Source organism: Hydra vulgaris, chromosome 08 (assembly GCF_038396675.1).
Source record: "Hydra vulgaris chromosome 08, alternate assembly HydraT2T_AEP".
NCBI classification, from domain to species: Eukaryota; Metazoa; Cnidaria; class Hydrozoa; order Anthoathecata; family Hydridae; genus Hydra; species Hydra vulgaris.
Window position 1 is genome coordinate 44,365,212 of NC_088927.1, and position 27,289 is coordinate 44,392,500.

General features: G+C 25.4%; 1 protein-coding gene across 1 annotated transcript in view; it reads left to right on the forward strand.

Moving 5' to 3' along the window:
• The window catches only part of LOC136083877 (TNF receptor-associated factor 6-B-like), a 97,847-nt gene that overhangs the window by 45,723 nt on the left and 24,835 nt on the right, over positions 1-27,289 (forward strand). The window contains exons 3-5 of the mRNA XM_065803785.1: positions 4,756-4,810; positions 4,947-5,051; positions 5,804-5,968. Coding sequence (XP_065659857.1) covers positions 4,756-4,810; positions 4,947-5,051; positions 5,804-5,968 — 325 coding nt within the window. The remainder of the gene's footprint in view (positions 1-4,755; positions 4,811-4,946; positions 5,052-5,803; positions 5,969-27,289) is intronic.

Here is a 27,289-nt window from a genome sequence, read left to right on the forward strand (position 1 = left end):
ACTATCGTTTGCATCGGATTGTAGTTTGCGCCAAAATGGTGAAGAAAAAGAAGATAAAGCTGCTTTACAATTATCAGAAAATATGAGCTTTTGAATAAAAAATTATTTTAAACAAAGTTGTTATATTATTATAAACAAAAAAAGATTTAAGTTTTAGGTTCTTTTTAATATGGATTATTTATTGGTTTCCTAATATAATTAAAAGAGCCCTAAAACTGCATAAAAACACCTAAAAATAGGAGTTTAATATGTGTTCATTTTTTTTAAATGTTTTAAAAAGTTTTCAATCAGAATGCCACATTAGGGTGTTTCATTTCCGACAAATTTTCGAAAATGATTACGTTACATGCATAACGGGGTAAATAATGTGCCAAAACAAAGTCTGAAAAGTTTTCAAAATTTTAAAATGTCATCTAGAGGTCGCCATCTTGAAAAAACAGCGTTTTTTACACTTTTTTCAACTGTAAACTTGAAAAACTTAAAAAATAATGAAATTTATGTTACGTTACTGGGTGTATATATTAAAGTTTATTATATGAACATTTGGTAAAATTTTCAGAAAAATTGGTAAATGTCTAGAGGTCGCCGAATTATAAAGTTTTATTTTTTCAACATATTTTTTTGCTGAATAATTGCTTAAATGCTTTCACCTTAAATAAAATGCATAATTTATGTTTTGAGCATAATTGGCCACTAAAAGTTGTTGCGTGATTAAATAGTTTGCAAAATAAACATCTGGACGTATGTATATAAATTTCATAAATTTATTTTAAAAAATTCGTTCTTATTTCAATTAGCAAAATTGAAATATTAAAACAATTTTAAAACTAGTTGGAAAAGCGAATATTTTATTGTAACGAACCTAAGAAAAAAAAATCAAGATTGGTTAATTGGTTACCCTGAATCCAATAAATTATCAAGTTTCAGTCGTCTACCAACAAAAAAACATGTTTTGGGTAGATACTCTCATTTATATTTTTATTCAAAAGGCGACACTTCTGCAAGAGATATTTTTAAACTTGTTCTTGGTGAGCTTAAGGAAGTTTGGGAAAAAGCTGGAGTACCAGTTCGTTCAGATAACTCTTGTCTTTAATTGCTTACCTAATTGTTTGTGGAAATGGTGAAAATAAAAAAAATTGATCACGCAAGTCGAGATGTTAAAGCTGGAAAAGAAAAAATTGTCACATTTTGTAATGAACTTGAGAAACTTTGCGACATTTCAGCAGTAAATGCATATGAACAGTTATTAGTATCACGTAGACCAAAATGGAAAAAAGATTGGGCATTTTATGAAGATCAAAAGAGTAGCAGAAAGTATCATATAACAGGTAGCATCGATCTAGGTGTTTCAAAATTTTTAGAACGTCGAGAAGATAGACTAAGCATAGATTTTCGGAGAAGTTCAACCGAAGATCAAAAATCGAGTGTCTTTGATGTCAGTGAAATAGTTGAAAGTGCTGACGAAGAAGATCAAAAAGATACAGAGTTTACTCCTTTACTACTAAAGAAAAGAAAGGTGCCTTTAACAAATTCACTAGAGATATCATCAAAGAAGCTCTCAGAAGTAACGGCATCTGTGGCTCTTCTATTTCAATCCACTATCATCTGCAAAAGCGGAGGCAAACTTAATGAAATTTCTATGTCAGTATTAACTGTGCATCGTCAAAGACAAAATGCGCGAAAGAATATTGTTCTGTCAATTAAAGCTGACTGGGAGATAAACAAACCTAAAAAGGCCATTTTGCACTGGGATTCGAAGCTTTTTTATTTAGACATAGCTTATAATGAAGAACGTGTAGCAGTTCTTATTAGCGGATCTCTTAACGGGTACTTATTTATTTATTTATATAAATCCTATGTATATTTTTTATTTTTGTATTCAAAGAAACTAACTTAAGTTTTATTTGCAAGCCGAAACTTATTGGTGTACCTTTGATTAAAGATTCGACAGGTAAAACTCAATGTGACAAGGTCGTGAAACTTGCGCAAGATTGGAACATTTTGAAAAACATTGTTGGTATATGCTTTGATACAACAGCAAGCAACACAGGTAATAAAAAAGGAGCAGCAACTTTAATTAGAATTGAGTTAAAGAGACCTCTTCTATGGCTCGCATGTCGCCATCATCATAATGAGCTACACATTAAGCATGCATTTACCGCATTAAGAGGAGGTAGCAAAAGTCCAGATGAACCTTTTTTTCAACGTTTCCGAGCCGAATTTTCTAGAGTTGATATTGATTACTCAAACCTGAATTTTTTTAAATGGCCTACTGATATTTAATCAGAAATATTTAATCAAGCAAGTTTAGTTCTGAAATGGGCTTACCAATGCCTCGAAGAGAAAATATTTCCGCGAGAAGATTATCTTGAGTTAATTGAATTAACTATTATCTACCTTGGGGGAAAACTATCAATGGAAAGAATATTCAAAATTCACAAACCAGGTGCAATTCACAATGCCAGATTTATGTCACATTCCATATATATTTTAAAAATGGAACTCTTATCTAATAAATTTATTATGTCCAATAATGAGCAAATTATGATCCACCGCATGGCTAAGTTTATTAGTCTTTTTTATTCGATGCAATTTCTCCGTCCGAGGATTTCCGTATTTGCTCCAGTTGATGACTTCAAATTTTTTTTTGCAATGAACTGGTATCAAGAAGAAGATTCAGATATCGCAACCGCTGTGATTTCGTCGATTAACCGTCACCTTTGATATTTAACAGAAGAGCTTGTTATTCTATCTTTATTTAATGAAAAATTGTCAGAATTTACTAGAACAATAATGGCAAAGAAACTTTTTTCTACCCCAAGACCAAAAACATTTTTAATTGGGAAACCAAAATTTCCGACATTAAGTTCTTCAACCGTTATTTATTTTTTAATTGGACCACGGTCGTGGCTTCTTTTTGATTTATTAGGACTAATAAACAACCAGGAATGGCTCCAGATGAATCCACAAGAGTGGAAATTCTTCCAAGATTATCGAACTGCAGACGATTTTGTTAAACAATTAGAGATAACAAATGATTACGCCGAAAGAGGAATAAAACTTATTGGTGATTTCCGCGAGTGTGCACAAAATGAAGAACAACGACAATTTATTTTGCAAGTTGTCGAACAACACAGAAAGCAAAATCCATCCGATTCGAAATCAAAACTAATTAATACTTTATAGTATTTTGTATGTTACTAATATCTTCTTTATTAATTATTATTCTTAGAAAAGCTAAAGCCTAAAAATAGCCCAGTTAAATTTTTTTTAAAATTTAAAAAAATAACAAGTTTTTTAGCTTTATATTTTAATACGGCGACCTCTAGACATTTACCAATTTTTCTGAAAATTTCACCAAATGTTCATATAATAACCTTTATTATATACACCCAGTAACGTAACATAAATTTCATTATTTTTTAAGTTTTTCAAGTTTAAAGTGGAAAAAAGTGTAAAAAACGCTGTTTTTTCAAGATGGCGACCTCTAGATGACATTTTAAAATTTTGAAAATTTTTCAGACTTTTTTTTGGTACATTATTTACCCCGTTATGCATGTAACGTAATCATTTTCGAAAATTTGTCGGAAATGAAACACCCTAATGCCACAATAATATTTGTCTTTTTTGTAATTTTGATATTTTAAGATATTTAACATGGTACTTTATTCGTGATACCTGGAATACCGTTGTCAGTTATTCCATGTATCATAATCAAGCAGCTAAAATTTCTTAGTACATTTACATTTGTAGTGTAATAATAATGTATGTGGTAATTATGGGAGTAATCTGATAAAATTATAACTTTAGACCAGTTTATCTTTATTATGGTTAATAAAATATTTGGTTGCTATGCAATTTAGGTATCCATAGCAAACCAAACTTAAAACTAATTTCACCATTGATACCGCAAACTCAAATAAGCAAACAGTGCAAAAATAGTCCTAAAATCTTTTTATATGAGAAGTTATTACTTTTACCCAGTAAAAGTGAATTCTGGCCCATTGTGCATTGCATTAAAAAAAATATGACTTTTTGTGTATTTTTTAAAAATTAAGTATTAAACTCGAAATCCTTACCTTGATAAAACTCTTTATTAAATACCGTTTTCTTTCGTTGAAACAGCAATCTTTTAAAATATGCGATTGAAATCAGTATTTTCTGAGGTGGTGCAACAGAGTATTTTTTAAATTTGCATCATCTGCCTTTTTTATACTTTTGTAAAAATAAATATCTTGTAAAAGTTTTATCTTTTTATATATATATATATATATATATATATATATATATATATATATATATATATATATATATATATATATATATATATATATATATAGATGTATATATATATATATATATAAATATATATATATATATATATATATATATATATGTATATATTTATTTATATATATATATCTATATATATACTCATATATTTATATATATATATATATATATATATATATATATATATATATATATATACATATGTATATATTTACATATATATATATATATATATATATATATATATATATATATATATATATATATATATATATATATATATATACATATGTATATACATATATATATATATATATATATATATATATATATATATATATATATATATATATATATATATATATGTATATATATAAATATATATATATATATATATATATATATAGTTATATATATATATATATATAAATATTATCAAAATAAGAAACTTTTTTTTTTTAGAAATAAGGGAGTCTTAGTTTGTCCATTAGACAATAGCATTTTGAATTCTAGCAAAGTAACTATTTTTAACTTTTATTATTTTTAATTTTTTAAATCAGTTTATATAACTTAGTCTAATTATATAGAAAAATCCATTTCTTGTTCTTAAAAATATGTCTGCTACTAAAAGTTGATAAAATGTTTTTTCATAGATTTTTGCCGATGTTGCTATTGAAAGAGTTATTATGCAATTAAAAGTTAAATGCAGTTATTTTTCCAATGGTTGTGAATGGACCGGAGAACTAAAAATACTAAATGTATGTTACTTAAATTTTATTTAAAAATATTTAATGCAACAGTTTTATAACATCTCGGTGTGGAAAAGTATGACTACTATTACTATTTGAAGAGCGTTTTGCTGAAAGCGTTCAATTCATTGTTTCGGAAAAAAAAAAATCTCATTTTCTGACAAAATAAGTTTTGAAAACCAATAGTTTTTAATCGTAAATAAAGATGATGAAGAGTTTTTTTATTCATACTGACATAGTTTGAGTTCTTTTTTTTATTAAAGAATCCGAACCTTTGAAAATTTCAACTTTGAGAACAATAGCTTAGCTCCAGTTTAAAAACTTGCTCTTCCCTTATAAATGGAATTATAAAATATAAGTAACTATATAACAGTTTAATTGAGGCAGACCAAATTTTTTTGATTTAAAATAGTATGCTACTAGATGACAATTATAACAAGTTTTTTAACCCATATGCAATAAAATATAGAGGGATAAATGTTTCGATTTATAACAGTTTAGCTTATTTTTTAAACTTTTTGTAACCTAATAATGAATTATAATTTAATCTAATAAGTAGTTAATTATGTAGTAGTTAACTTAATGTAATCTAATAAGGTTTTTATTGCATGTTAAAAAGTTATTGTTTAAATGTTAAAAAGTGATTGTTCTCTTAATGAACTTTGCAGAGATAAAAAAAAAATGCAAATTTTCTGTATTTATAGAACAAGGTTATTTCAAAAATTACTATTTTAAAGTAATTTAAATAAGTTTTATTTAAGGATCATTTGGGTTCTTGCGAATATCAAACATTAAAATGTTCTAATATACCGTGTTCTACTTCACTTTTGCGTAAGAAACTGAAAGAACACATGGAAAAACTTTGCATTTATCGTTTGGTTAGCTGTCAATATTGCAAACAGAAGATTATGTTTAGTGAAAAGAAAGTAAAAGCAATCATTTATTTTGTTTCATTTTTAATTTTGCTAATATTTATATTTTGTTTTCAAAAAATGAAATTCAACTTAAAGTTTGTTATCACACACACACATGCACACACACACACACACAAACACACACACACACACACACACACACACACACACACACACACACACACACACACGCAAACACAAACACACGCACACACACACTCACACACAAATACACAATTTTTGAATTTTTTAAATACTTTCTGGAGTTCTTACTAGGTGTAGTTAAGGTGATTTTAAAATATTACATAGTCTCTATGATATTTTGCTGATCACAACATACTTTTTTTAAATGACCAGGTCACTGAACTATGATAAGACGAAAAATAAAACAATAGGAGTTTGTAAAATTTGCCGTATCGTATAATAAAAGTGTTTGTGGCGAGAAAACTAAGACCGCAGATTATTATTTTTTTTTTTTATTCTCCTAAAAGTTACGTTTGCTTGCCAGATTTAAAACAAGACTTGAATTAAATGCGTTGCTTAGGTCTAAGGAACATAATAGTTCAATAATATGATCTGTTTTGATTTTTAAAGGCAGTTTTTTGTAACAGTAAGCCTATTTTTTATTAGAAATTTTTAAAAACAACACTTTTGTAAATTTTTGGTATAAATATACAGAAACGTTGTGTTTTGTCAACTATAATTAAATAATATGTACAAGAACAGATTAGAACTAGGATCTATATTGGATTTTTTTCACTTTTTTCATAAGTTTTTAACAAAAATCAAATTTACGATGTTGAGCAAAGTTGATTTAAAGACTCAAAAATCGTTTTCTTTAAAATTACTATAAGGAGTAGTAAGAAAGTTTTAAAAATTATACAAAAAGGAGAAAAGCGCGAAATTATGTGGTAGAGTGCTCTCTTCATAAGTGAGAGGTTCCAAGTTTGATCCCCACCAAGTCCGCGCTCAACTTGTTTATCCGCACAACGTCCTTGTTCGTCAAGGTTTGTGTTTCGAAGTTATAGAGTTTAGAGAGGATTATAACCAAAATCAAGTAGCCTCCTCGTCTAAAATAACCTTTTTGGCCTTGGGGAGGTGAATTAACATATATATATATATATATATATATATATATATATATATATATATATATATATATATATATATATATATATATATATATAACGCGACAAGATCATCTCAAGCTATTGTATGGTAAAAATTAAAGACCAAGTAAGAATATATATATATATATATATATATATATATATATATATATATATATATAATGTATATATATATATATATATATATATATATATATATATATATATATATATATATATATATGTATATATATATATATATATATATTTATATATATATATATATATATATATATATATATATATATATATATATATATATATATATATTTGTCTACTAGCCTGTTTTTTAACAACAGTAAGCACTCATTTTAGAAGTTATGAGGTTTTGAGAAGCATTTTTTTAATATGTGTATTTGTTGAAGAAACAATGGTTGAAATATTTTTTTTCTTCACTTTTTTTATTAATATAATTTTAAGCAATATGTCAGTAGCGAGTAATAACACTATTGTAACTGACCGTGACTTTAAAGGATCCAGAGTTGAATTTATTTATGATATTTTAAATTTATTGAATTGTTTTCAAAACATCTTTAATGAAAGTAAGTATGCATTTAAGTATGAGATTACCTTCTTATTGTGCTGAAATAACCATACTAGGTTGCTAACTTTGTCATTTTTAAGTACTTTTAAACACAAGTTTTCCATGAAAGTTTAAAAGTCTGAAACATTTTTTCAACTGTAATATATGACTAGTAGCAAGCAGTCGTATATTACAGTTGTTAGTAAATGAATTATTAGCAACAATTAAAGTTGATATATTATCTTTAAATTATAACAAAGTACTAATTTAACTTTAAAACTATCTGTTTAGCTCTGCTCGCTTTTAGATAACAACATAGAGACTAGATAAAATCAGTTTTTAAATCAGTAAATACTATAAAATACCTGAAATACTGAAGAACTTGATAATAACATTGGAGGTTCCATTAATATGTCCCTTTGTTTATAAACATTCAATAAAGATGTAGAAAGAAAACGAAAGAGAGAGAGAGAGAGAGAGAGAGAGAGAGAGAGAGAGAGAGAGAGAGAGAGAGAGAGAGAGAGAGAGAGAGAGAGAGAGAGCGTTTGACGGCGTTTCTAAGACATTGTGTTAAAAAAAGTTAAAAAGTTACACATCAAATCATAAAGACTTATTAAAAAATTTAATATGATCATAACCATTTTGTAAATTTTTCGTACCTGATAAAATACAGTAGTTAAAAATAGCGATAAAAAAAAGCATAAAGTTAGTTTTGCAATGAAACCAATAGAAAAAATTATTTTTACCTTAACTATGTAGAATTCAAGTTTTTTTTGCTGACTTTTGAATTATACAGTTTTTGTGCTGATTAATACAGTACATTTCAAATCATATATAAATTTATTAAACTAAAGTCATGTTTTAACATGATTTTAATTTAGTAGGCAAATCAATAAACCAATTTCAAAATCATCTTTAAAATAGTTTAAAAAGATAATGTTTGAATTTATATAAAAAATAAAGTCATTTAGTATAAGACAATTGAAGACAAGAAGGATGAAGGATGAAGGCGTTATGTCGCAAAAATACAAAATTCCACTTTTTTACACAAATAAAGGTGTTAAGTAACGCTCTTTCACATGAACATAATGACACCGCACAAAAATGTGCTAAAATACGATTTTCACAGTGGATGAAGGAGTTATGTTAAATATTAATTCACCCAAAACTCGATTTAAATGTACAACACACTTTTTTAATGAAATTAAATATTACATACACAATCTTAAGTGTTTGGTTACTATATCCCTCCATAAATATTAACATATCTTTGCTATATAAAAATATCTAGAACAATATGTGTTCAAAACTTTAACTCCTGATATCTCAGTTCTATATTGGTGTAACATAACACCTTCATCCACTTATGTCTTCAATTATTAATAGTTTCAGTGAAAACTTAATAGAATATGTAATGACAGAGATTAAAACTATAAAAGTTCTTTAAAAAATAATTCCTACTGATAATAATAATAAGTTTATTAGTCGCATTATCATAAAATATCAGAAAGCATTTTAAGTAATAAAAAAAGAGTATAGTAAAAAATAGATTTATAAAGTTCTAATTCAATTAAAATATTAAAGTCTTCTTTGATTGATAATGTTAATATGATTACAAAAAAACTGAAATTTGTAACTTGGAAAAAGTATTGTAATCAATTGTGGTATTAATATTTAGATTCTATATTAGGATTCATACTTTTATTTGCCGGGCCGGAGCCGTAGCCGGGGCCGGTTTGCACAAAGTCTCATATTTAGTCTTATTTCTAAAGTGTATACCAAAAAAAATAAGACAGGACATTTACAAATTAAATCTTATCCACCCTTTTATCAAGATTCCGTCCGTCCGCCCTCCCTCTGGTTTATAAGATTTGGAACAAAACTTCAACCAACCCCTCCCTCTTTTTGCATTAAATACGCGGAACTACTTAAATCTGGTTAAAGTATGGAAACTTTCACATTTTTATATTAAAGTTTATATTTATTAAAATTAAAGGATTAGGACGTTTCCATACGTAAGCAAAAAAAGCAAAAACGCAACTCTGAGGTTCTCTAAATATTACACAACGCTAATTTATTTAAAAAACGAAGTAAAAGATCTTAGGTTCTTTAACGCGAAAATTATCATTAAATTTGCGTTTATTTTCTTTTTTTTTTTTAATATAAAGTTCTGCGAGGAAAAACTTTTAATTTTTTTTGTTTTGTTTATTGATGAAATTTAGCGTTGCTTAATTTATGGAAGGTCCCTAAAATAACCCCTTTTTTACAAAATATTATTGCGTTATTATGCAACAACCATGAAAAGCAAAAAGAAAAGTTTATATATATATATATATATATATATATATATATATATATATATATATATATATATATTCATATATATATATATATATATATATATATATATAATATTAGTGTATTCTACAAATGGAGCGCTCAAAGGTCTTAAAGAAAAGAACTATAACAAGTTAGTAAAAACACTTATTTAGTTTTTAGTTGTTTTCAGCAGCATATTTCACCATCAGTAGGTTCATCAGGAAGAATGTCTTAACATCAAAAAATTCAAAATTTCAATGTCTTAACATCAAAAAATTATTGAAAAACTGTTTCACAGGAAGTTGAGAATTGTTTTAATTAATTATGTAATAACTGTAGTTATTTTGCAACCAAGAAGTTGCATCAGCTCTCTTAGAAAATTAAAAAATCATGAAAAGAACTCATTAAAAGATTCTTCGTGATTAACATACTGATGGTGAAACATGCTGTTGAAGATAACTAAAAACTAGATAAGTGTTTTTACTAATTTATATATATATATATATATATATATATATATATATATATATATATATATATATATATATATATATATAAATTAGTAAAAACAAAATATTGAAAATATCCAAAGAAATTTTTTATATCATTAACTTTTGTAAAAATGAAATTTGTTTGCTTTTTCCTTTGCAAATTCCGCAATTACTATATCTATTCTACTTTTTGTGCTCCTTTTTTTTCTCCATTGGCAAAGTTAAAAGCATTGTTTGTGAGTTTCCTGAGTCATGATATTTCTTAAATTCGTTTTTGTTAATTTTAATTTGCTGAAGAGCCTTTGTGCACTTGTATTTGTCACAGGTACTGTCATCAATTGATTTCAATACCGTACCTTACAACAGATTATGTTTTAAACTAAATAGTTATGAATTTAACAATAAAGCACTTAGATAGTGCAGTAATTTTGTATGAAAAATAGTGCAACGTGTTATCTGCAACAGTGATTTTTCAAATTGGTTACCAGTTACAGGGGGAGTGCCTTAAAGCTCTCTCTTGGGTCCGTTTATGTTTATTGTTTATATAAACGACTTACCGAATGAGTTTTCAACTAAGTGTAAAATGTATGCTGCTTATTTAAAACTAATTAACATAATTAGATCATTTTTGGATATAAAAAACTGAAAACAAATTAATGAAATAGTTAAAACTATAGCTAATAAAAATTAACGTTAGGAACTGCAAACGCTCGCATATAGGTAGCAAAAGTAGTAGTTTACATATACACAATGTATGATTAGGCGTTAAATAGAGTTTAACAACCTGACACAAAAATTGAAAAAGAATTTGGAGCTATGATTTCAAACAAAACATTCATTTAAAAATGTTGACATAAACGCGTCTAAACTATTATACACCTCTCTTGAAAGAGCGTATCTAAACTTCGCAACTTCAGTGTGGTAAGTTTACTTAGAACAAGATTAAAAAAATGCGGAAACAATACAAACTAAAGCATAACGAATAAAATGTCTTTAAGGAAAAAACCATGAAATAAGACTAACCTACTTTAAATTAACGACTCTTGAAAGAAAGTCCGTAATGACCTAATTCAATTTTACGTAAAAAAAATTTTCTAAATTTTTTAAAGGTAAAAAATTTAGATAATTTAACTCGGAATACCAACCTGATTTAATAGTTTCAAATACAAGAGTTCATAACACGAGGCTTCGTGGACGATTTGTGTAGCCGTGGCGCAGTGGTAACGCACTTGTCTCAGAAACATAAGATCCGTGGTTCAAACCCCACCTCTGGGCAAGTTTTACAACAACGGTTGGGAAACAGGCACGAACTTCCTATTAAGTGCTCTTCCGCGGTTCTCTGTTACCGAAAGGTCTTATTGGGGCACTTAAAAAAGAAAAAAAAAATTCGCGACATTAAAATTATCTTTTTCTATCTCCACTTATTAAAAAAATTGAGCTATTGATAATCAGTTTCCTCAGAATAATGTTTTTCTGCTATATTGAAACCTAATTTGCCAGTAAAAAAGTTGTGCAGAAATATAAATTTTTGAAGTATTTATTTCTCATAAAGCATTTACTTTTTTAATGTCTCATAAAGCATTTACTTTTTTAATTATTTTATCTCAAAACTAAAAAATATAGAGATAGAACAAGATAATTCTAACGTTACGAATTAATAAAAAAAATTCAAAGAGATACTACTCCCTAACAAACAGTGTTATTAACAGTAATAACTTAGATCAAACCATTGTATATTTTAAAACAGCTAAATAGTTTAAATTAAAGTTGTATTTATTTTTAACTTAAAACGGCTGTTAAAGCCTTGATTAGCTACGTACATTATTATTGTACATAAACACAGTTATTATTAAACAAATAAACTTGATTTTCGGTTTATCTAATAATGCGATCGCTTGATTTAGATCTACGGACATTTTTTGTAGATTTTTTAACGCATAACGTTTGTTAATATTTGATACAAAATTACCCAATTAAAAACTAATTTAAAGCTTGATATTTTGTTTCCTAATTTTAGAGCTTCAATTTCTTCCTTTTTTTTCGAAATGTTTTAAAAAAATTTTTGTTAAAGTTCTAACTATATCTAAAAAGCTTTAAAAAACTTTATAACTTTAAAGAAGCTTATAAAAAATTGAGGACAATCTGGTTGCGTTTTATTTTTTAATGTTACTTACGACTTCCTGCTGAAATTTAATAACAAATCTCATTATATATAACTGGTTAAAAATAAGTAAAAGTCTTGTAAAAATAGGAAAAACTCATTTTCTTTCTGAAACCAGAAACAGCGTAGTTTATAACCAGATTTAAATTAAATTCGTGGAAGGATCATATTGCGCAGCTAGCTGAATATCACATTTTTTAACTCCTTATTAAATGTCATTCACAATATTAACTCCGCGTTATCCTTGCCCGCTGCACTTTTTTTATTAAAGTAAACAAAACCAAAAGTCTAGTCAGTATTTGAAACACATCAGGTTGTTTACCTCTAAGTAAATATGCAAAAAAGACTATATCGGAGTATGTAGTCAGCGAGTACTTATATAAAAAGGGAAAAAGTTCAGTTAGAAAGCTTAAAATATAAAATGTAAGAATATTCATAACCAAAAAAAGTATGTTTTTATCTGAAGTATCAAGTCTATTATTATTTTATATTAGTTGTTCATTGTTCTATAATGTTTTAGTTAAAATATTCGTAATAGTGGAAATAAAGTTTATATTTAACTTAAGTTAACACCCTTTAACTGGAAATATTCGTTATATGCTTAGTTCTTATTTAATCAGAATTTATACCGTTTTAGTAAATTTGTTTGTTTTAAACATAATACATATTTAATTATACTATATGCCGTTTTAGTGGATATAACTGTTTTATACTTATTTTATATATATTTGTAGTTTATATATCATTAACTGATTTAGGCCGAGCACATAAAGAAGTAGCTACCTTATCAACTAAGGGTTTGGGTTAGGGCCAGCGATAGTATTTTTTATTATTCAACGTAAGGCGGGAATCCTTAAAGTATTATCAAAAATATAATATACGGGTTCTGTAATGAACCTTTATATTATATTTTTGATAATGAATGAACCCTTATATTATATTTTTGATATTTTTGATGAAATAAAATACAAGGGTTCTGTAATGAACCCTTGTATTTTATTTTTGATAATACTAATAATAATAATAATCAATATAATAACAAAATTTTATATTTTTCTAGAAATCCTCGTAAGTATCTCATCATCAAAATAATAAATAAAACACATTCTTGAGCCGTCAAACCCTTCTTATGATGCAAGATTTGATAGGACATACTACTGTTGAACCAAACACCCTAACTCTCTCCCATTTAAAAAGAAACGCACGAGTATACTTTAAAGAAAATTAGTAGAACTTATTGCGTTAGAGGTAATCTTAAGAAACTCAACCTCGAAGACAATACCAAATGACCTATTAAGTGTTGAATACTAACACATATTTATATTTATCAATTCTATTTATCTTGTAATTTAACCATGTATAAAAAAAATATTGTAATAGTCTTTCGCTATTCAGTAAACTATAGAAATGAATGGTTCATGGTTATAAAATAAGCATGAAAACAACAATATACCGAAATCCTAGACATTGATATATTTTGTTTTCAGTTCTTAATACAGGACATCAAAATGCATTTATGCAGCATAGCTTTGAAATATATTTAGTAACGAATCATGCAAAACAAGTCATTTTAAAGTACAGAATATATTTTCTAACAAAGTAACGATAATTTTAAACTAGATTGGTAAGAATGAGTCTTACCATCCCTAAAACTCAGTTTTGATTTTATTAGCTGGGATGTAATGCATTGCCTAAAGATAGTTAATATTAAATCAAAAAGATGAACACGCGACTTACCATAACTGTCAAAATACTATATATATGCCAATATATATATATATATATATATATATATATATATATATATATATATATATATATATATATATATATATATATACTTTTTTTCATCATTTTTACTTTTTAATGATTGATCGATATCAATATTAGTATATGTTCTTTTTAATCAGTTAAACGAATATCTAATTAGGGGCCGTCCATGAATTAAGTCACGCAATTTTCGACCTTTATTGACCCCATCCCCACCTCTTCTCTCGTCACAAAATCGTAACACTTAAATAGTAAGTTTTACATGAGTTGTCACAAAACCTTCAACATATAGCTCAATAATATCATGAATAAAATATACTTAAATACATGTCATGTTCCATAGCCGACAAAATGTTAAAAAAACTTAATTTTTTTTGTTAAAACATCCTTTTTAATTTTAAAACTCAATCAAACACAATAATAAGCTAATAAGAATACCAGTATGAGCTTTACATAGACTTGTCAACTCATTAAATTTGTTTTTCTTTAGACTTTCATTTTGTATTCTGTCAAAATAATGTCTGCTGTCAGTCTACATTTATAAAAAATGATAAATGTCATATTGTCAAACACGCATTTTAAAGTTACATCTTTTTTTTTGATTTATAAAAAATTATAATATTTATTATAATTGGCAAAACATATTATATTGTATTAGCTGGATTTTTACCGCTAATTAATGATAACAGTTTTACCTTAAAAGAAACAATGCAATACGCATTAAAAATGTTGATGGCAATTTTAAAAAAAAATTTAATAAAAAGTCTTGGAGATCTAAAGCTGTTTTACGCAGCAATTTTAATTAAACAAATGGGCTGTTTTGATTTTTTTTTCTGGCTCTGCGAGGGGAAACTTACAATCTTTTTTGTCTTGTTTTATGAGGAAAATAAGCGTTGCATAGTTTATGAAAAATCTCTAAAAACTATAAAGATTAAATTCATGCACACATAAGTGATGTATTGGAGAAATTTAATCTCCATGTGCAATTGGATGTATCTCCATGTGCAATTTTTCTTTTCAAAACATTAAATTTGTTGAACTTTTAAGTTGTTTAAAGCTTTCTTTTTGATCTTTAGAGAACTGCGTAATTCTGTCTACCAACATGTTTTTATTACAGCAAGCTGGAACATATCTTTTTTCTGAAACTCTCGAAAGTAAAATATATAAGTGAAACCATATAAAGCATAGTACTATCTATCTATCTATCAGTAACATCCTCAACAACATCCTTGAAAAAATTAAATGAAAACTGCATATACATAACATAACAGGATTATAAAAAAGACAATTTAAGATAAGATTTTGTGAATAAGTAATTTTGGTATTTGGTAGTACTACTACTCTTATATATTTATCAATATTATTATCTCTCTTATCAATATTATTATTATCTCTCTTATCAATATTATTATCTCTCTCAATATTGACTAAAATATAATTTTTGGAGAAAGAAAAATTCCTAACTTCTTTAATAACAAAAAAAAAAAAAAAAACGTATGGCATACACTATCGAACTGATAAATTCTATTGTAAATTCTTTTAATAACGCACTAAACATTTTATCAATATTAGGATAATTTCACTAGTTTCAAACATTTCTATTACTAATTTACTGAGAGCTCACAAAAAAGTGTAGTTTTGTGCAAAATTTAAACATAAAAAAACACAAATTTTATGGGAAACTTACTTTTCATTCCAACATACTCAGCTTTAATTTCTATATTGTCTTAAAGTGATCTGGATTTTTTTAGATCATAATTTATCTGAACTGATTAATAAACTTTTGCAGAAAAATTGACTTAGTAAAAACGTAAAAAGTAAAATCAAAAACACAAAAACTTTTATTCTTCATGTTTCCTTAACCTTAGCAATAAGGGAAAAGATTGCCTCCGGGACAAGAACTTTAAAAACATAATCGCTATCCTAAAAATAACTTTGCATTATATATGGCTTCTGGAAAATATATTCATTGTTTTAGGATATGTTAACTAAAAAAAACTATGAAAATACGGAAGTATAAAAGCTAAATAAAAGTGCTTTGAGTGAGAAAAATTTAAAAGTAAACCACATTAGAAATTTAATTTTTGAACTTTATGCTTAGTATATTCATTTGAATATATGTGGCATATAAAAAACTTGTTTACATAACAATATAAATTTATTCTTTTAGATTCTCACCTTAACAGAGTTAAAAGAATTAGCAAGTGAAATATACAAATCATGTTGTTGATCGTCACTCAGTAAATCAATTAACTCTTGATCACATAAACTCTCTATCGATGGATAGATAATAAATATTATTTGAATTATTTAAAAAAATTGTTATTGGCTAGAGGCAAAAGTGCCTATTACAACTTTAGAAAAGAAAACACTTTAGATTCAATTAAATCAATATGCAGTATTTGAATATACTGAAATAAAGTAGCATATGTGTGAAATATAATACAATTTCTATATTTTTACTCCAAGGAAAAAACCTATATATTTACTATTTTGCAAGCATACTTATTTTTTCTCCTCCAGCTTGAAAATAATCATGTGTGCAACTTTTTACCTAAAATCGCATTTATAATAGATATAAAGAATGCATTAATTTTTATAATATATATATATATATATATATATATATATATATATATATATATATATATATATATATATATATATATTATAAAAGTTAATGCATTATATGTTATTTATAATATATTACCATTTATAATATATATATAAAAGTTGATTAACTAAAATATATTGGTTAGAAAACTAAAATCACACATAACTGACACATTTTGGAATAATTTAAAGGAATAAAAATTTATGAATATTTAAATTTAAATTTATAAAATTTGGAAAATATTGACTTAAAATATTGGGATAAAGCAGTTTTAAATTTTTTTTCTGTTGTCGTTTTTTGAAAAGCTAAAACAAAAAAAAATGTCCCTTTTATAATAAAGTGCATTAATAGAAGGCTAATAAGTTTTATTTACATGCACTAATGTTACACATATAAATGTTAGAAAGTTATTATTCTAATTTAGATCTATTTAGAAAAATTTTTACCTTATGTATGTAGAAAATTTTATAAATAGATCTAAATGTATCAAACTATCATTTGGTGAAACATGACTTGATAACGTAATAATCATAAAAAATTCATCTTTTTAATTTATAGGTATCAACCTTAACGAAAACATTTACCTCTTCCAACACTAATATCCTTTTTAACAGTCAAAGATTTAGAAAAGTCTTTACAAATAAATTAAATTTAAAAGTTAGTATGAGTAAAATTGCAAAACAATAACGTGGCTAAAAGGTGTTAAAAAAAGAGATGCTGATACATGAATATAAACAACTTAAGAGTGGATTAGTAAACTGGTAATTCAGTTTTATGTTTTTTTCAAGCTTATTAAATTAGAAAGGTTAAGATGGCTTTTTAAAAATTATAAATAAATATGCACCTGCACATATCTTGTAAATTACATAGCCATTCCCAATTACACCTCCAGAACAATTAATGTCAATTACTTTTTTACAGAGTAAACATTTTTGTTGCTATACCCGAGATCACCATGCTCATCATCATCATCATCATCATCATCATCATCATCATCATCATCATCATCATCATCATCATCATCATCATCATCATCATCATCATCATCATCATCCTCATCATCATCATCATTATCGTTATTATCATCATCAAACTTACCACTAGATTTTGAGAATATTGGTTCCAATTAGAGTTTTCGAAATTATTTAGAATAGCTTTAATTAAATAAGAGACATCACACAAATGTATATTTTGTGATTATGCGAACTAAAAAAATTTATAAGTATAATTTTTTCTTAAACTTTTTTCAATAATACTTTAATTTATGTTAAGAAACAAAAATAATTTTGTCTAAAATGTTGTTGCTAAACAATAACAAAAATTAAGAAGACAAAAAAACCTAAATAAAAAAAACAACAAAGGAGTTGAAATAATAACCTAAGCATCAAATATCTCCAATAAACACTGCTATCCTTAAAAATTTTGTAATTCTTATCAAGATGAACTATAAAGGATTAACAAAGCGATAAACCATAGAGTAGAATAGCTAATAGAGTAAAATGTTAATATAAAGAATGTCTTTTTTTTTAAGAGTATGTTAGTAGCACTTTCGTAGAATCTCTTTAAAGTTACGTAAAAATACGCAAAAACTCATAAATATACGCAGAATTTCTTTAAAAGTAACGAAAGAAAAATGTCCAAATGCTTATCAGAAGGATGAAAACATCCCTTTAATAAACATTTACATATTTTGTCAAACTTTCAGTTTTATTTTTAAACTCATCAAAAGTGACATTCAAAAATACCATTTCATATAGATCAACTTTTTTAGATCTATTGTATACAAAAAAACTCTTGAAATTCACCTTATCAAAAACAAAAGAAAAAATACTTATGGTCTTAAATATTTTTAATATTTCCATTTAAAGTTATTCTAAAAATAACATCTGTATTATACCACATCCTGGATTGATAAAATTTATGTGCTTCAAAAAAGTATTTTTACAAAGATGATACATAAATCTGACTTGCTTAAGTCTTTGTATGTCTCCGGGCATATTAGGCAAATGCTTAAACATAATCTTGGATTTCTTGCTATATGGGTTACAACTTTTTTCAGAAGACAATCCCTCAAAGTTTTGTGAGTATCAACAACAAAGATCAGCTTATATTATTTGATCAGCTGATTTACACTATGATGGAGTTGATGATATTAAAAAATATAAAAAGGCAAGACAAAAAAGCTGATTGAAAATCAACTTTTTTGTCTTGCATTTTACATTTTTTTTTTTACTTTTTCTCTTAATTGTTAATTTAGTTCCAAATACAAAATCACATTTAAATGTGAATATAAAAATCTAAATAAGATCACTAAAAGAAGTACAACCATCAGAATCTTACTAAAAGAAGTACAACCATCAACAAATTTTATTTAATGGATCAATCTTTTTCACAAAACAAAAGAATATTCTTCATAATCGACTAATTCCTTATATTTTCTGTTTTGCAATGCAAGCATCATATTGAGATATCTATATATTGAAAACTGGAAAGATTTTTTTGCTGTAAAAAGCATAAGAAGTTTGTATAAAATAATACAATAAGATTTTGAAACAATTTTTTCATTATCTTTCAGATCCTATTTTTTAATGAAACGTATTTATTTGTTTCGGGATAAAATTGTTAGCAGTTATTGAAAAATTGGAAGTAAAATGTTTGAAAGAAATAATTTGAAGTTGCAATATTATTGGAATACAATACTCAATCTAAAATAAACATTTTTCAACTTTTTGCAATTGATGTTTTATTATATTTCTGTTGCTTAAATACAATACAATAAAATAACTTTTTAGTAGTTTTGAAGGATTTTTAGTATACAGTCGCTGCCATATTTACTTTGATACAATTTCTATATTATATAGTCATTAATTCACATCAATATACTAAATATAAAAATTTTAAAAGTTGTTCCTGTAAAAAAGAAACAGATTTAAGTTTAAACATTTAATGTATATTTATATATATATATATATATATATATATATATTATATATATATATATATATATATATATATATATATATATATATATATATATATATATATATATATACATTGAGTAATTAATAAAAAACTGGTATAATGATAGTCTATTTGAAATTGAACTACACCACCTTCTTTGCTTCAGAGTTTCATAAAGCACTTTAAGGCAGCTGTATACTTAAATTCAGTCAATGCATCAAGCATATAGCCATATGATTTATCATCAAATAATTGTTTGCTGAACCAAATTTTTTTTCCATTGATTTGCAATAAAAGTTTCTGCACTTTCAATTTCACACCTCAATGTTGGTATAAGGAAATAGGCAAGAAGAACATATAATACTTTAGAGTTTCATCTAACACTGTGTAATGGAGGAAGCTTGTGCCACTTAATTTTTGGTAATTTTTTATGATTCTTGAAGTAACTAATAGCTTCACATAACTCATAAAGAAATTTGAAGTCATCTCGCCATCCCAAGTTTATGTAATGATTTGGCTCATCTTCATATTTATACTTCTTTTTTTGAAGATTTTCACAGCTTTTGGTTAAGTCCTTCACAAGGACTTAATATTTCAATGATTATATTGTGTGACAAATAATCATTGAAATACATTTTCATGCATCAAAATCAATTAGCAATTTTTTAAATGCTTCAAAAATATTATTGGATTTTTCACTTTCACATTTAACAGTTCCTACTGTTAAATGTGAAAGTGGAAAATCCAATAATATATCACAACTTGGTAATCATTCTTGTTTATTTTCTTTCCATCAAAATGTAGGCAGAATTGTTCTTCTTGTACCATTTTAGCAACAATTTTCTCCATGCTTTCCCCTTGCCTCATAGCTGATCTTCATATTCCTGTCCAGACTCGGAGTTTCTATTTCAATACCTTTTTCAAATAACTTTTTACAAATTCTAGCAGATTTATTTGTACTTAAAGATTCAGTTATCACAAGACTAGATGCTAGTTTTGTTCTATTATATACTATTTTTTTGATTTTTTTAATTCCACTGGTTTATAATTGTCTTGTGAATCTAAATCTGAACCACTTTCTTCTGACGCAGTTGAACTGCTAACTGGACAATTATTTGCTTTGCTTCTGACTTTTGAAGGATGTAATGAAACTCTGACTTTTGAAGGATGTAATGAAACTTGTGTGTTAATGCTGTGATCAACTTCTCCTGAACTTAATAAGTGTATGTTTTTATCTTCCAGATTAAGCTATATGCCCTTAATATTGGTGATATCAAAAAGATCCAAAAACAGGGCATTCTTCCTTTTTGCCAGGCTAAAATCTAAATGCATGGATAATATATGTTTGCAATGTTCTATGTTTTAATATTATTTTAGTAAAAATACTTTTCTTTAAAAACTTAGTGTATAAATATAAAATTCGTTATAAAAAACACTAAAATAGGTAAAAGTAAAAGAAATGAGTAAAACATAAAACGCATTAGTATTAACTAACTTCTGTATTTGTGTAATATTTAAGTTCAGAACAACATATTACACAAACACATAAAAAGGTTTTTACTTAGGTGTGTTTATGTTCTATAGAAAATTTAAAAATCAAATTTTTCCATAATAGTCATAAAATCAAAAAAATTTTTATAGCATAACTTAATTGTGGATAGGTGGGGACATTTTTTAACTATATTCAATATTACTATGAAAACTTAATATTAACTACCAATTTCTCAGGTTTTAAAACTATGGCCAATTAAAACTGTGACAAAAATTAAAAAAATTATAACCCTAATATATATATATATATATATATATATATATATATATATATATATATATATATATATAGATAGATAGATAGATATATATATATATATATATATATATATATATATATATATATATATATATATATATATATATGAATATATATATATATATATATATATATATATATATATATATATAATATATATATATATATATATATATATATATATATATATATATATATATATATATATTATATATATATATATATATATATATACATATATATTGTTTTTCTAAAATATTGTTTGACGATTATATTTCACGCATGGTTTTTGTGAAGGTATTCGGAACCTTTAATGTTTTTAAGCGTTGTATTTCGACCTAAAATACTTCCATGGTTATACATAGTTGTTTTTTTTTCTTTGTTTATTTTAATTACACACTATTAAGTAAAATTTTGAAACAATCTGATTTTTAAAAATGGTGGACATTAAACACACCCAATTATCGTATTTATCTTTTTGTTATTACTTATTTCATTTAGGAAGGAGGCTTGAACTTCCAATTAAATCCGCGGTGCTCCGTGATAAGATCGTCAGGACATTTTGGGGCACTTAAATAAATTTTAAAAATTAAAAAGACTTATATAGGTTTCAGTTTCTAAGCATAACTGTTTTTTTATTTTAAATATATATCATTCAAATATGTAAACTCCTTGTCCTCCGCCATTTTTATAATATCCTCGTGGTTGGCTAACGACTTTGTTATTTGGCACGCTATAAGTAGAGTTTGATTCTATTGGACTTTCTGTTTCATGCCAAGTCTCTGACAGTTATGACGTCGAACGTGCAGTTTATAATATCTAAAAGTTATTTAAATTATTGACGCATGCTTCTTATGTTTAAATGTAATAAAGAATAAGTATAAATGTCTTTTTTAATTCAAAAATTTAAAGGATTAAAATATAATGTTTTCATTGAGTTTATTTGGGTTAGTAGGCAAAATTTTAACTAAATTTCTAAATTTTTCCCTAAATTTGTGTTCTAATAATTTATAATACATTGAACTTTTATTATATAATGAACGAATGACTTTACTATGAAATAAGTATACAACGAGTAGCTCCACTTATTATTTAGAATATTTTCAATAAAACAGTGTAAACTATAATTAGATATAACTTAAGTGTAGAGTCGATTTTTATAAAAATAAGGCAAATTCAGCAACTAGGAAGAGTTGAGTTAAATTTTCTTGAAAATTTTAGTGATATCTTTAAATCATTTCAATCAAACTCAAGAAAAACTTAAAAATTTGAGCCCATAATTCAAAGCGGTTCTAAAGTAACTGCGATTTGAAGTTTTAAAAAACGTAGTCTCATTTTTAAAGTTTTTCTTGTTTCGATGTAGCAATTTTTTGCAGGTGAAAAAGTTATTGGAAACGAGAGTACGTGCTGAGTTTTTATAAACGAATATGATATTAAGTTTTATACATTAAGGAAACAAATTGAGTTTTTAAAATATACAACATACTTTTTCCTGTTACCCAAAACTACCACAGGAGCGTACAATAACGCAAATTCTGTACTTTTGAGCACCAAGTCTTTTTTTAATTGAAGAAATATTCCCACGTTTTTTACTTTTATACGTATGACAAAAAGATTCTTCACAAAATTACTGTGATAGGAGAGGGGGAACAAGAAACTCTAAAATCTTAGCCCCCTCCCCCTTATTGTCCTAAACGTGAGGGCAATGACTTGATCTTTTTTATTTTTTTATAAATTAAACTAGTTAAACAGATTTAAAATTTTATGTTTGGATTAATTAGAGTTTAGTTTTTATGACCATGTTAAACTTGTGGCCCCTTCATATTGAGGGGGAGAGGGCGAGCTAGACTTAACATGGTAATAAAAACTAAACACTAAATATTTTCAACACATTGGGATAACAACAGATTTGAAATCTGTCCATGAAATACATTACTAGTTTATAATTATGACAAAATAAATAGTTCACTCGTTGCCTTCACGTTTAGGGTAAGAGGGGAGGCTAGGATTTTATGGTTTCTTGTTCTTATTTTCCAACTACATTAATTTTTGTATATGCATGTATTTATATATAAATATATATATATATATATATACATATATATATATATATATATATATATATATATATATATATATATATATATATGTAAAGATACATGTATATATTTATATATATATATATATATTTGTATATATATATATATGTGTATAAATATATATATATATATATATATATATATATAATATATATATATATATATATATATATATATATATATATATATATATATATATATATATATATATATATATATATGTATGTATGTATGTATATATTTGCAAATATAAATATCAACATATTTTATCTATGTATATATATATGCATATATGAATAGATAAAATTTAATAGTTTTCTCTCATTATTCACGTTTATAAGAAACGCGTAATGCAGAAAAGCTCTTCCTGTTTAGAAAACCCACCTAAAAAGTGTTGATTGCAATTGGTATAAGAGCTTTTAAAATAATTTATTTTCAATTACACGCATAAATTTGATAGATTAGTTGTTTTATGCGCTGTCATCAGTGCTATTTTGCGATGGTTCAAATCCGCCTTTTTACACAATATATATTCCATTTTTTTTTCTGGCCATATATATATATATATATATATATATATATATATATATTATATATATATATATATATATATATATATATATATATATATATATATATATATATATAATATATATATATATATATATATAATATATATATATATATATATATATATATATATATATAGTATATATATATATATATAATATATATATATATATATAATATATACATATATATATAATATATATATATATATACATATATATATATATATATATATATATATATATATATATATATATATATTATATATATATATATATATATGGCCATATATATATATATATATATATATATATATATATATATATATATATATATATATATATATATATATATATATATTTATATATATATATATATATATATATATATATATATATATATATAATATGATATATATATATATATATATATATTATATATATATATATATATATATATATATATATATATATATATATATATATATATATATATATATATATATATATATATATATATATATATATATATAAATTTATTCCAGCAAAAAACAATTTCAATCGTTAAAAAAAAGTTTTATTTTAGCAACTGCTTTTTTTTATTTTAATATACATTTTTTCATTAGGCTTTTTCTTAAAAAAGTTTCAGACCATATTTTTTTTCAAACCATTTGCAGGTTGTTAGGACTAATTACCTTAGCATCTTTATCATGAAAAATGCACAACAATTTTTTGCCGGTGTTTTTATGAATTTTAGGCTTTTTTAAAAATTCTCTGTGTTTCGTTTGTTATAGTCTATTATTTCTTTATTATTATTTTATTTAATTAACATCTAATGTAATTTATAAGGTAAAAAGAAAAATAATAAATTTATTTCTCGTGATTTTCTTCCTAACTTTGTTAAAAAATTCTTCTTTATTTATTTGCATTCCAGCACTCAATTGCACACTTTTAAATTTGTTAAACTTTGAAGGGTATTTCACTTTAGTAAAATGCTATTATTCCCTATTTTTTTTAAATTAAATTTTGAAAGTCTAACATCTGAAAACGGCATAGGTTATTGATATGATATGGCATAGGATATTGCCAACAAACGAATGTTGAAATAAAGGATGTTTCAGTAGTAAACAGATAATGTTGTTTTATTATCAAGAAGACAAAGCAACAAGATTAATTTATTTTGTTAAATGCTTATTGAAATTTTCTGGATTTTATATAACGAATTGATATAATTATTACTGAGTTTCAAAACATTTAAGCGCGATTTTAGCACACTCCTTCCAATTACTTCTAGCTTTTTCATAAAAGCAGAATTGTTTTCTCATAGCTCCATTTCATAAGTTAAGGTAGGAACTGCCAATAAGTTATATTTATAGAAAATAGAACTTGGGTGAGCAAACCGGATTTCAGATTGAATATGAGTTTGAACAACAGCTCTAAAGTTAAAGATTTTTTTTCGATATTTGTAAAACTGAAAGAAGCAAAAATTGAAAGTTCAATATCCCATGTAAATCCCAGATGTCTAAGTTTAGTCTGAAGATTTTTTTAATAACTAGAAATCATTTTTGTATTGGTTTGTATATGTGCTTTACCTGATATAAAGAACAAATTTTTTTTGGCATTCATTTTAAAAAAATTTAAATTACGATAATTATTACATGTTTTTATCAGCATCTTGAGACCAGAGAGAGTAACGGGTTATGCGGAAGTTATCGGACAAAATAAAAACGTCAATAACTTATTTATAAATAGAAAAACAAACTGCTATTAAATTTTTTTTAAATAAAGCATTTATCTTTTAATAAAAATATATTGTTTTTTATATGAAAAAACCCCACCATCTGCAATTGATCTCAATTTTGCTCTGACGCCTTTCATATGCGACTGTAAAAAGTTTAAATCAATTTCTTGTAGTTTTAGTTTAATGCGATCAATCAAAACTTGCTCTGTTGAAGCTTGCCAATCTCCCTCGTAAACCTTCTGTGCCAAATGTCCCCAAAAATTTTCAATTGGTCGTGCTTGAGGCACATTTGGGGGATTGGATTCCTTATCAACGTAATAGACATATTGGTCCATCCAATTTAAAGAATCTTTAGAACAATGAGAACTTGCTAAATTTGGCCAAAATAAATAGTTAAAGTCTCCATAATACTTGTGAATAAATGGAAGAAGTCGTTTTTCTAAACATTCATTAATATAGATTGATGAATTGATCGCGACAGCCTTGGAAGTACGACACAATGGCTCGGACATACCACGGTCAGATATGGCTATCTACATTAATAATTTTTTTGTAAATTTCTCTTTTCCTATAAAACAAACACTTTCTGGCCATGTCTTTTTGTTGTTTGTGTAGTATCCAGAGTTTACAGGCATGTTTTTCCCTGCAAAACAAAAGTATTTTTCGTCAGAAAAATACTTTTACTAGAAGCGATTTTGTGTTATAGAGTTGGTTAACTAGTTTCCTGCATCTTTTCTTTGCCTTTATTTGTTGTTCTATAGTGTATTTTAGAGTTTTTTCACGTTTTCTATATTTAAAATTCATTTTTTTTAACTGACGGCGAATTGACTTGTCAACAATCAAAAACCCCTTTTCGATTGTTGACAAGTCTCGTTAATTCGGCTTTTTTTTCTCTAGTCCAGGATGTCGGACAACCAGGGTGCTTTCTATCAAAAAACGATTGAACAGTTTTAAGTCTCTTTAGGTTATCATATATTGTACTTCGAGCAAATCCTTCCTTTTCAAAATGATTTACGATTTTCTTTTTTTTATATTAGGTTTATTTACAAAAGACATTTTTAGTCGCTTTCGAAAAGATTCTCGTTCAGCTGCATTTAACCTCATTT